The sequence below is a fragment of the Filicampus tigris genome, chromosome 8 (genome assembly GCF_054856515.1).
Source record: "Filicampus tigris isolate MCC_2025a chromosome 8, RoL_Ftig_1.0, whole genome shotgun sequence".
In the NCBI taxonomy this organism is placed as follows: domain Eukaryota; kingdom Metazoa; phylum Chordata; class Actinopteri; order Syngnathiformes; family Syngnathidae; genus Filicampus; species Filicampus tigris.
Window position 1 is genome coordinate 1,023,955 of NC_141224.1, and position 10,814 is coordinate 1,034,768.

Genomic DNA, 10,814 nt, shown 5'->3' on the forward strand with positions numbered 1-10,814 from the left:
GAAACCCTGATGGCCAATGTCAGGGCACATACTGTATGCGGAAGCAATGGATTGGTCGCCAGTCAATTTCAGGGCACATATAAACGATTGTTGGATTGGTCGCCATGCAGTCAATGTCAGGGTACGCAAAAGCATGGGAAGCAAAGCCCACACAAGCACTGTGAGGACATGCAAAAGCCACACAGGAAAGCCGGTGCCCAGAGTCAAACCCAGAACTTCAGAAATGAGAGGCAGACTTGCTAACCTCTAGGCCGCCTGTGCTGCCTTGTGCTGCCATCCGCCCCCTGATCATCAATGACAATGACAAAGATCTTATAAAACGAATGAAGTAACAATGCTGCCGCCACTGAGCCCTAAATCAACAGTCATTGATGTGATGTAAGTGACTGATGCAGTTTTGCTGTTTGAAGAGCTTATCTGTATTTAGCACCTTCATAATAGTGCTCTCTCTGCTGCCTTGGAGATTATATCTGAACATACGCCATTGTTGTGTGTTCAAAGCTGCTTTACTACTACTCACACTTCATTATAGCACCGCAGCACAGCACCCAGCACACAATTACCGGCTCGGCTTCAAAGAGCAAGTCTCACAAGCGCCGAGATGTGACCGCTAGTTTGACTCGACACATATACTATGTGAATATGTGTGTGTAAAACTATATCGTATCACATTCATAGTCAATGCATTCAATTCGATTGAAAGAGCTTTAACCATTAGAAAGAAGAGTGTTAATGGTGATCTTTGTTCATCAAAACGAGCCTTGAGCGTCGTGTCGAAACGTGTTGAAGAGTCACCTCAATGCCATGCAAATGTCCTGCTTTGACTAACAAATGCGCGCTTCTGTGTTTGTTGGTTTGTTGGCAAGAGCTGCACGGACGTTCGAAAGTGGAAGCAACCACGACCAAAGAGAAGGTAAGACCACAATGTGGCTTTTGACGCATTTTAAACAGGAAGTGTGACAGGAAACTGCATAGCAACTGATACTAAAGGAGACGAGATGTAAAATCAACTGTTTGATGAATACAGCACTGTGGAACAGTGGTTCGCATGATTGCCTCTCACATCTGAACTCCAGGGTTTGAATATTGACTTTGGCATTTCTGTGTGGAATTAGCATGTTCTTCCTGTGCTAGTGTGGGTTGTTGGCATATTAGCTTAAGTGAAGACAAAGTGACCAGGCAGCCCATGCATAGCATAAATCCTTGTATAATTGAGTGTAAATGTATTGAAAAAATAATAATAATGAAGACTATTTGAAAATGTTTCAAATAAATATTGAAAAAAAAATCTTCAAATTGGTAAATCCATGGTTAGGCACCCACGAGTGTGCGGGGGGTCAACCATAGTATGGAGGCTGTGAGAAGTCTGTGCTCAGAAAAGTGCACAATAGCAAAACCTTGTGACATTGTAAGAAGTGTATCACTGAAAGTCAACGCTTTGGCTCGTCAGGATGCTGGCGAAGGGCCACCTGTATTCTGCAGTGCTGCTTCTTGTGCTGAAGGGGACGACAGAAACAAGTGAGTCCAAACACTTCGCTTGAGTCTGCGTTGCTATGACAACATCCACGGTGAAAAAGTTGGATTTGATTTGTTTCTCTTGATCATTGATCATCTTCGTGAAACCGTAAGAAAAAAATGTATGATAGGGCCCTCTATTCCTGCCAATAATTACTGCTAATCATTCATGCACCTAGTATTAAAATGATTTGTAGAGCAGCAATATCACCTAGATACGTAAAAATAACTTCAAATGAAAATAAAAGAAAATCTGTGATATTGTGAGAGCACATCAAAACATTTTCAATGTAGTTTTCCCCTCCCACATGCTTTAAACAAATTTAAAAAAAGAATTCACAAAGAATTACAACATACTTTTAAGAGTATTTCTTAGCCGCTGTACTACTCTCTTGCTGTTAAAGAGGGAAACTACCACCTAACATTATCTGCCGCTTCTTCTTGTTAATTACATCTCCAGTAGATTTCCGTGCTGCCCGATACGGTCGTGGCACCCAGATACTACACTGAAGGCTTGCAACTCTAAATTTGGTTTTGCCTGTATGCATAGCAGCGGTTGACCATACTCCAAACTCCGTTGCCTGCAAATTGCTCTTGGGGACTCCCTAGTGGTCGTCGGGCTTTAAGTAGGCGCTCACTTGGCTTATGCCTTGGGCCGGCTCTTTTCCAGGATGCGCAGAAGCCCAGATCACCTCTGGGTCCCACTTCTTGGTGGTCTTTCCAGAAAACGTGGCCTACTTTTACCCCGAGGAACCTCACAACCAGGTGCATGTGACGGCTTTGCTTGACAACACACGAGTCACGGTGGCGATCTGGGAACAAATCCACACGGAGACTTTGGCTGCCGCTCAGACGCGACGCTTCTTCTTCTATGGCAACACTGAGCTCGGCCGGGAGGACGTCTCCAACAAGGTGTTCCGGGTGAACAGCACCCGCCAGGTCACGGTCCACGCCGTCAGCGTCAAGGCGGGCAGCGTGCAGAGTGCTCGGGTTCTTCCTGTGGACGCTCTGGGCACCGAGTACCATGTCCCGCCGGTTCCCGAAATCCAGGGCACCAGCCGACCCGCCGACCTGCTCGACGCCTACGTGACCGATTACGCCCCCTTCAGGCTGATCGTGGTCAATGCGGAGAAAGTCAACACAGTCAGTCTGGAAGGGGAAGGCAACATTACCAGGGAAGTGGAGCTGGAGCCTCACCACGCCGCTCAGTTCTGGCTGGATGCCGACCAGGCCTGGCGGCTGGTGAGGGCCAAACACCCAGTGGCCGTTCTCTTTGGGCACCCGTGTGCCGCCACACGAAACTGCAGCTGCTCCATGCTCTACGCCACATTGAGCCCCAAACCAAATAACAAAATGGCCTTCTTAGTTCCACCGCTGCTGTCCCAAGACTCAGAGGACCAAACTACTGTATTCCTGTCCCAGGTAACACACACACACACACACACACACGCACACCCACACACGCACGCACCCCCACACCCACACACCCCCACACACCCCCACACACACACACACACACACACCCTCTTTTTACCCTCAAAGGCAGGTTGAAAAAATGTCCATGTAGATCTCCAGCGCCCACTCCTGACCATTATGTGTCCCAGGAGGACTCTTCCTCGGTGGACTCCTCGTACCCGGGCTGGCCTCTGCTGGAGGTCCACGGTATGGCCGTCCTCCGCCGGCCCGGTCTGCTCCTGCCACTCATCCCGCAGTCGGAGTTGGCCTCCTGCTACGTGGTCAACGCCATACCGGACGTGCATAACTTTGCCGTCATCCTGGTCCACAAGGAGCACACCGCGGGGGTCCGCCTGGGTGGCGGCCCACCGGAGGAGCCCGCCTGGCGAACGCTCACGGGGACGGACTACGTCTCCGCGGTGGTGAATCTCACCCTGGACAACAACGCCATTTGGCATACCTCGAACAAGATGGCCGTCTACTGTATGGGAAAGAAGGGCAACGCCCTTTTTGGCAATCCGGCATCCGCCGTCAGTCAAATCTCAGGTGACAACATTGGATGTTCAGCATTATCTCTGACAAAAACAGTTACTAACAAGTGCTCTTTACAAACACAACAGAAACCTGTTTCTCTGATTTTGACTACTGAAATGCTCTCGCTCACACACTGTGACACTCTCACGCACACGACTGAAAGACTCACAAGCTAGTAGAAAATGTTTTATTACTCTCACACAAACTACTGAAATACTCTGAAACAAAGGACTGAATCAAAAATCTGCCATAAGGTACTGAAATCCTTTCACAAACGCAACTGAAAAACTCTCACACCCACTGCTTAAACGCTCTCACAAATACTACTAAAACACTCCCTCACACACTCCTGCAAAACTCTCACGTGCACAACAGAAACACTGCAACATAAAACGACTGAAAAATATTTTACTCACACTCACTACTGAAACGCTCTCACACGAGGTGGTGAAAACTCTCACAACCACTACTAACGCACTCTCATATTAACTACTGAAATGCTCTCACACACTACTGATACGCTCTCACACAACTATTTTAAGGCTAAAGACACTTTGAAATACTGTACTCAAACTACTGAAACACTCACATACAACTAATAAAACACACTCACAGCTGAAACACTGTCAAATGCGCTACTGAAACATACAAAGCCATCCATCTAGAGTCAGTAATTAGCAGACTGATTCTAATATGGGACAAATCCTTCAACAAAACTCTCGCTCTGCCTACTAAAAAGCTTGAAATATGCTACCTAAAAAGTTACTCACTCAAACGCGAAAACTTCTAAACAGCTCTCTCACATTATACTCAAACGCTCTCCTCGTCAGATTACAGAGGCTGTGTGCTGTCACCTGACGTTTTGGAAATTGGCTCCAAGGCTCTGGGCTGGCAGGAGTCGGTCAAGTTCTGCCGAGACCAGAATCTCCATCTGGTCAGCTTGTCCTCTCCTCCACTCCGAGACCACGTCCAGGCCAAAGTCCAGCGGGAGTATACCGGGGACGAGGTCCCGAGGCGGGCTTGGATCGGCTTGCGTCGCAGCACGTTAACCGGCGCCTGGTACTGGATGGACAGGGCGCCATTTACAGTCAGCAACTGGCAGGGGACGCAGCCTGAGGGCACACACGGGGGCCGGTGTGTGACCATCAGTCTGGAGCCGGGTCAAGACTTTGGCTGGAGCCGTGAGGACTGCTGCCAGGAGGTCCATCCCATCTGCTACCGAGAACCGCGTCTCTTTCCCACGCACTAGAAGCTAACAAACGAAACGAGCATGCTTTACAATGGTTGTGACTGACTAACACGTAGCACTTAAAAAGCTGTAACCTCACACTAAATAATAATATACGTAATAGTAATAAGCACAGCACTAGCCATGCTCGTTCTTAGCAGGGTCGCTGTATTCTTTGACTCATGCTAATGACTAATGAATGAATGATAAATATGTTATAGTGTATTGTTGTTAGCTCTAACAAGCTTTGCTAGCAATACAATGTTGTTTTGTAGGCGTCTTCTTGAAAATAACAAGCTGATAAGAATGAATGAAGTGACCAGCAGGTGACAGCAAACATAACATCGGTACTTTATTGGTCTTCAATCTAAATGGTCAAACGGTGAGGTCACCTCCACCAGAGTGCCCCTGCAGGCACCAGCAGCCACAAGCCAATCCCCAGCAGCATAATGATTACCTTGGACCCCAGAGAAAGAATCAACAGCAGCAGGATATGGGGGCGGGGCTCCATCCTTGGGTGAGGGTGTCGGAGGGGGAAACAGGTACAGGGTGGCTTTGTCTTTGCCGAGCGAGTTGGAGGCAGAGCATGTGACCTGCCATCCGGGTTTGGCATCCTGCAGCCGGCTAACAACGAGGTCGCCACCCAGACTCAGCGGGTCTGCCGTAGAACCGTCCAGCGGGTGCTCGGGGCCTAGCCACCAGATCGTCGGGCGTCGGCGAGCCTGCCACGCGCCACTCGGTCGTATAGCTTAAGCCTTTGCTGGCCTCCACCTGCAGGAACAGGATGTTGGACGGCGCTGCGGCGGGAAACTATAATGTGAGGAGCACCAAACTCTTCAAGAGGACCCCTTGTTGAGGACTCACCCAGGGGACCCTCAGCTGGACCCCCTGGTTGTCCGCCACGCTCTTGGGATCCCTTCCCTCCACCTCCAGCCCACAGCAATAGCACGCACTGTCCCCCAGGGCAGGGAGAGATAATGCAGGCGGGGGTCACGCTCTAATCGGCACCGCGGGTCCTGCTGGGGCCCGGGCTCGCAGACGGGGACTTAACCAGTGCAGCGGTAGACGCCAGCGCACCTGCACTGAAGCACGATGGGAAAGCGGCAGGTGGCTGAAGGTGCAGGGTAGCACTACAAAGAATGTTAAAGGAAGTTATGAGGCACAAAGGGCAAAAATAAAGTAACATTTATCTTACCTGTAACAAAAAAAAAAAAAAACTCTCACACCAACCCTAAAAATCTTTAACGTGACAAAAACCTCTCGCCTACCACATTAACCCGATAAACTCACAAACAAAAACAAAAAACTCTCCAAGTCTCACCCAAAACCTCACACTCAAGGTAAGGTATTTTTATTTCTTTTTTTACAGTTTGCTATTATTTGCTATTGGTGTGTGTGTGTGCGTGCGCGGTTGCGTGTGACCCAGTCAGCGCCCCATGACTCGTTTCCTTCCTGAATTGCTGTGGTGGCCCAGCGTTGATGTGTGTTTATGCGGTTCGACACGCTTGCGTGTGCTTGTGTGTCTGTTCAACATGCGTGTGTATGTGCTTGTGTGTGTTCTGCTGCTGGTGATCACAGGTGAGTTGTGCGTCATTCCAACACAATGTTCCAAATTGCTTTGACCAACCTCTTCACGGTCCTACTTCCTGGTTATGATGTGAAAATACTTGCTGACGTTAGCATGTTGACGTGGAAGCTGTTAGCGACATTAGAATGTTAACATGTTAAGTTAGTGACACGGAACTCAACTCAACTTTATTTACTGTGTATAGCACTTTAGCAACAACCGCAAATGTAACAAAGTGTTGTACATAAAATAAGACAATATTTAAATGAATAATACAATCATGGATCGAATTGTATTCCCTGTTGTTGTCGGAGCAACATTGAAGCCAACAACCAGAACGAAGGCGCCAAAATCATACGGTAGGTGTCGATGGTTGGGACACTGAAAATGTAATCTCACGATCACATCGTGCATGGCATCACATGCGGTTGCTACAAGCTGGGTTTAAAAGTCAACAAGAAACTGTAGTTTTAAAAAAACGCGCTGATATTTATGTCCAATAATGCTGAAAACAGTCTACAACAGGTTTACAGTATGCACAAAAGAGGGTGGAAAAGTACAAATTAATGAGAGAATTAGGGCAGCTGTCAGTACAACTCAAAGGCGCCGTCTTAGATTTTTCAGTAGAAGGAGGTAGCTGCATTAGCATGACAACATTAACATGTTGATCAGAAAGCGGGTAGCCACAAGCATGTTGCTGTGAAGGCTGTTAGCTACATTAGCATGTTAACGGGGAAGCACTCAGCAGGTACGTTAGCATGTTAACATTTGCATAATGATGTGGAAACATTTCGTGACATTAGCATGTTGATGTGAGAACCGTTTGGCACATGGACGTGGAAGGAGGGGGACCACTGTACTTTTGATACAGAGTTTGAGTGCTTGCTACGTCTGGTGCCGGTACAGGAAGTTTGCCATCATCCGCATTGACTGTGAGATCCGCTGACGTGATCAATGTGTTGCGAGGACAAGACGCCATCCTGGGATGCTCCTTCACTCATCCCACGCAGGACCGCTACGCCGGCAGCATCAAGGTGAGCTGGATCGGCAGAAGTGAAACCAATAGCCCATTTTTCCAATGTGAAGTAAAGAACAACTCGTCGGCCGCACCCGCGAACTGCCTCGGCACGGAGGGCTTCCTGTTGGCGGGCGACCTCCGCCAGGGGACGGCGTCGCTTTGCATCAGAGATGTTACGGTCAAGCATGAGGGCGCGTACTTCTGCAAAGTGGCCCTGGATGGGAGAAGGCCGCAGAACAAAAAGTTGGTGCTGAAGGTACAAGGTAAACATTGAACTCATTGAGTGGACTTCCTGTTTGGTCATAAGGGGGTGTGCTTATTTGTGTGAATGCTGAAGAGCTATTTTGGAGTGATCTGTTGCTTTATGGAAGCGCGTTTTTTTTTCATTTGTTGGCAAGTCAGCAATTCTTTTTAGAAATGCAGCGTTCCAAACACAACCTAGTCATTTGCCTAGTTGCTTTTTCTTCTTCTGCTTTCAGTGAGGCCCGCAATCCTGAGCCTGTCATTGGTCACCGGCAACTCCAGCGCCCCCAAGAGGCTGCAGTGTGTGGCGGAAGGTCAACCGCCGCCCAAAATCACCTGGCTCTCGGCCTCCGGGCAGCCGATAGCCACAACGCTGGAGGAGAATGTGAAGACCTGGCTGTCGGATTGGTACCTGAACAGCTCCGTCCCGTACGAGCGGCAGGAAGAGCTCACCTGCAGGGTGGAGAACATATTGGGGCGGGACGAGCAAACGTACCGGCCGGCGAATGTGGTGAGGGACGCGGCCCTGGTTTGCGGTGGGGTAGTTGCGGCACTGCTGACGCTGGCCACGTGCGTCGTCGGCTGCGGCGGCGTCCACCGACAGAAGCGGAGAGGTGAGGCGTTGACGTCGTCAGAGGGGCTGTGTCATGTGACATTGATTGTTGACCATGATTTTTCTCGCTCAGCTGGAAATCGCGATGCTCACATTCAACAAAACAGTCAAGCACGTGAGTGAACGCATGAACATACGATTACATTCAGGCACATGAACTCCTACTGTAAATACATGAACGCATCAATACATTAAAATTGAACATGAAAACATGAATGTATGCACATGAATATACAAACGCATCACACATTAGTGTGAGATTTTTTTTGTGGGTGTGTGAAAGTTTTTTTTGTTGCAGGTGAGAGTTTCTTTAGTGTGAGTGTGAGAGTCTTTTTCTTGAGGCGAGACCTTTTGTTATGTGAGTACCTTTTTTAGTGTATGTGTGCGCGTGTGATAGTGTTTTTAGTGAGTGTGAAAGGTTTTTAGTGCGTGTGAGAGGTTTCTTATGGTGTGTGTATGAGAGGTCAATTTTTGGCCAATACAAGCCAAAAAGATACCACCAACTGGCAAATACATGAACATGAACACATCAGCATATTAACATTAATTCATGAACACTGCACCATATAAAATATAAACATAATGACCATGAACACACGAACATGACAACATGAATATTGAGTATGAACATGAACACATGAACAATGTGTTTGAGTGTGTGCGCATATGTTGGTGTGAAGCAGAGGACCTCGTCCTGCATTCCTCTCTTGATCCAGCCGGCGGCGCCGTTGGGCTGCAGACTGTTTACGCCACTGTTGCTCTTCCTGATGCCAGTGAGTACGACTAGAATTCCGAGATACAGTATGAGCCACCGTTCGACCGATTTATTTTGCTTTGACTTGGCTAAACTCGACAAAGACTTGACTCTTACGCAGCAGTTTGAAACCAAGCAAGAAACAATGAGTGAATGTTTGTTGTAACCCTTACAGCAACAGATTGAACACAAGCGGTGCAGACAGACAATACGACAGTACATGGCAGAAATAGAGGGCCCTGTAGACAGTCACATATTCTTTATCCTCTGCGAAGAATGACCATTGTCGGTGCGTCCTTCTATCAGTCCTATACTGCCCTCAGGTGGTCATGACAGGCACACCAGAAGGAGCAGGGCAAAAGCCAGTCAAATGATGCATGTGACAGAAATTGATGAATTATTTTTCGTTCTATTTAAAGTCATTACTGTATATTTCTATAAACTACAATATTATAGAGTGCCTTTTTTTCCTCATTAAAATATATATTGCATGATTTTGGGGGGGAGGGTGGTGCAGATTGATGGTCCTTCTCATCGACATGGTTGACACGCATGCAAAAGGGGGTTGTGTTGTTGAACCCCGGCGAATACCAAGTGCCCCCCCGCCCCTTTGCACGGCACTGCAATATACTATGTGTATTAAGTCCTATTTTTGGTATACAGTATAATATTTTGCATCAAGCATGTATAACCGCTCGTGTAGTATGTGTACTTAGTGTGCATGTTGTTACAGGTGAAGGCATGCCAGACAAAACGTCCACACGTGCTCATGCATATCAAGAACAAGGTTAGAGTCAAGATCACCATTTTCTGCCATTAGTTAATCAATCAGTCATTTTATTTTGAAAGGTTTTAAAAAACACGGGTCCTTTGTGGTCTTTGTCAGTCATATTGTAGTCTGCTGTCATCTCTTCTTGTATTTTGTAATCTTTTGTAGTCATTATACTTTTTACAATCTTTGTATTTTTATAGTGCGGGCTATTTAGTCTTTTTGAAGTCTTTTGTAGTTTTTCCCCCCCTAGTCTTTTGTAGATGCCAGATGTCCAACTTTGTCTTTTCAGATACATTGTACTCGACTGCGGCACTTGATTAGTCATCTTCATCATCTTAGGAGTTATGCGTTCATCTCCAAGCTTCTGTTCTGCACTGGCGGAATCAAAACAAAAATGCTGTTTGCAGAGGTTTGACTTGTTTGTTTTGTCTTTGTTGTCTTTTTTTTTTTTTAGTCGTTTTTCATCTTTATGTGCAGTATTATTGGAGTCGTTTTGTACTCTTTTTAGTCTTTAGTCATTTTATAATGTTTTTATAGACTTTATGTAGTCTCGTCTTTTACAAATCTTTTTGGGGTTTTTGGAGCGCTTTGTAATTTTTTTTAATTGTATTTTTTGTCTTGTCTGTTTGTACTTTTGAATATTTTTTTAAGTTTTGTGTATTTAAAAAAAATATAATTTATTGAGTCTCATCTCATATTTGTAGTCTGTTTAGTCTTCAGCCCTATATAGAGAGTGTAGTGTTTTTCTAGTCGTTTGTATTCTTGAGCTCATAGTCTTTCTGTAGTCTTTTTTGTAGTCTTTCATAATTTTTGTAGTTTTAAAGTACACAACTCTTTTGTTTCTGTTTTGTTGACTGCGTTCAGGGTTGAATCTGCTACTTGACTTGGGGTGCAAAGTTCGGTACTTGTCAATAATATAATAAAAGTGAGTAACATCAACTTCATGAAACACTGCACACATTTTTGTATTCATGTCATTAAACAGTTTCATTCATGCTTCATATGATTTTTAAAAACGAATTTGAATCAACATTAGTGAAATGTCCTCGTTCGTACCACCCAAGTTTCTCCCCTCATCGCCTGGTCTTTTATTGTGAAAGACATCACTGGACTGC

At 46.4% G+C, this 10,814-nt stretch overlaps 3 protein-coding genes across 6 annotated transcripts; 2 read left to right on the plus strand and 1 right to left on the minus strand.

Annotated features, from left to right (window-relative positions):
* The first annotated feature begins 282 nt into the window (after positions 1-282).
* On the plus strand, positions 283-5,004 carry LOC147142889 (IgGFc-binding protein-like). 2 transcript variants are annotated; one of them, XM_086038842.1, is made up of 6 exons: positions 283-378; positions 867-913; positions 1,451-1,518; positions 2,186-2,937; positions 3,120-3,516; positions 4,335-5,004. In XM_086038842.1, exons 3-6 carry the CDS (start codon positions 1,452-1,454, stop codon positions 4,751-4,753), a joined length of 1,635 nt encoding a protein of 544 aa, XP_085894968.1. In that variant the 5' UTR covers positions 283-378; positions 867-913; position 1,451; the 3' UTR covers positions 4,754-5,004. The 2 variants fall into 2 exon arrangements, with proteins under 2 accessions (XP_085894968.1, XP_085894969.1); XM_086038843.1 differs by lacking the exon at positions 283-378 and having other exon boundaries at positions 835-913.
* A 116-nt stretch (positions 5,005-5,120) lies between these two features.
* On the minus strand, positions 5,121-6,170 carry LOC147142890 (sialic acid-binding Ig-like lectin 15). The gene is given in 7 exon segments (XM_086037763.1): positions 5,121-5,231; positions 5,233-5,436; positions 5,438-5,542; positions 5,597-5,700; positions 5,703-5,797; positions 5,799-5,862; positions 6,164-6,170. Coding segments are annotated over 7 exon segments (690 nt in total).
* On the plus strand, positions 5,934-10,638 carry siglec15l (sialic acid binding Ig-like lectin 15, like). 3 transcript variants are annotated; one of them, XM_086038846.1, is made up of 7 exons: positions 5,934-6,310; positions 7,206-7,580; positions 7,797-8,174; positions 8,247-8,288; positions 8,854-8,946; positions 9,661-9,714; positions 9,989-10,638. In XM_086038846.1, the coding sequence occupies exons 1-7, from the start codon at positions 6,169-6,171 to the stop codon at positions 10,018-10,020; spliced, it is 1,116 nt and encodes a 371-aa protein (XP_085894972.1). In that variant the 5' UTR covers positions 5,934-6,168; the 3' UTR covers positions 10,021-10,638. The 3 variants fall into 3 exon arrangements, with proteins under 3 accessions (XP_085894972.1, XP_085894973.1, XP_085894974.1); XM_086038847.1 differs by having other exon boundaries at positions 8,857-8,946; XM_086038848.1 differs by lacking the exon at positions 5,934-6,310 and adding an exon at positions 6,320-6,658.
* Positions 10,639-10,814: the final 176 nt, after the last annotated feature.

Bases quoted from the DNA above. Each gene is read 5' to 3' on its own strand.
- LOC147142889 (XM_086038842.1), top strand. From the start codon at position 1,452: ATGCTGGCGAAGGGCCACCTGTATTCTGCAGTGCTGCTTCTTGTGCTG. The intron at 1,519-2,185 runs GTGAGTCCAAAC...GCTCTTTTCCAG, and splicing joins GAAGGGGACGACAGAAACAA to GATGCGCAGAAGCCCAGATC. The intron at 2,938-3,119 runs GTAACACACACA...TATGTGTCCCAG, and splicing joins CTACTGTATTCCTGTCCCAG to GAGGACTCTTCCTCGGTGGA.
- siglec15l (XM_086038846.1), top strand. From the start codon at position 6,169: ATGACTCGTTTCCTTCCTGAATTGCTGTGGTGGCCCAGCGTTGATGTG. The intron at 6,311-7,205 runs GTGAGTTGTGCG...GTGCCGGTACAG, and splicing joins TCTGCTGCTGGTGATCACAG to GAAGTTTGCCATCATCCGCA. The intron at 7,581-7,796 runs GTAAACATTGAA...TTCTGCTTTCAG, and splicing joins GTTGGTGCTGAAGGTACAAG to TGAGGCCCGCAATCCTGAGC.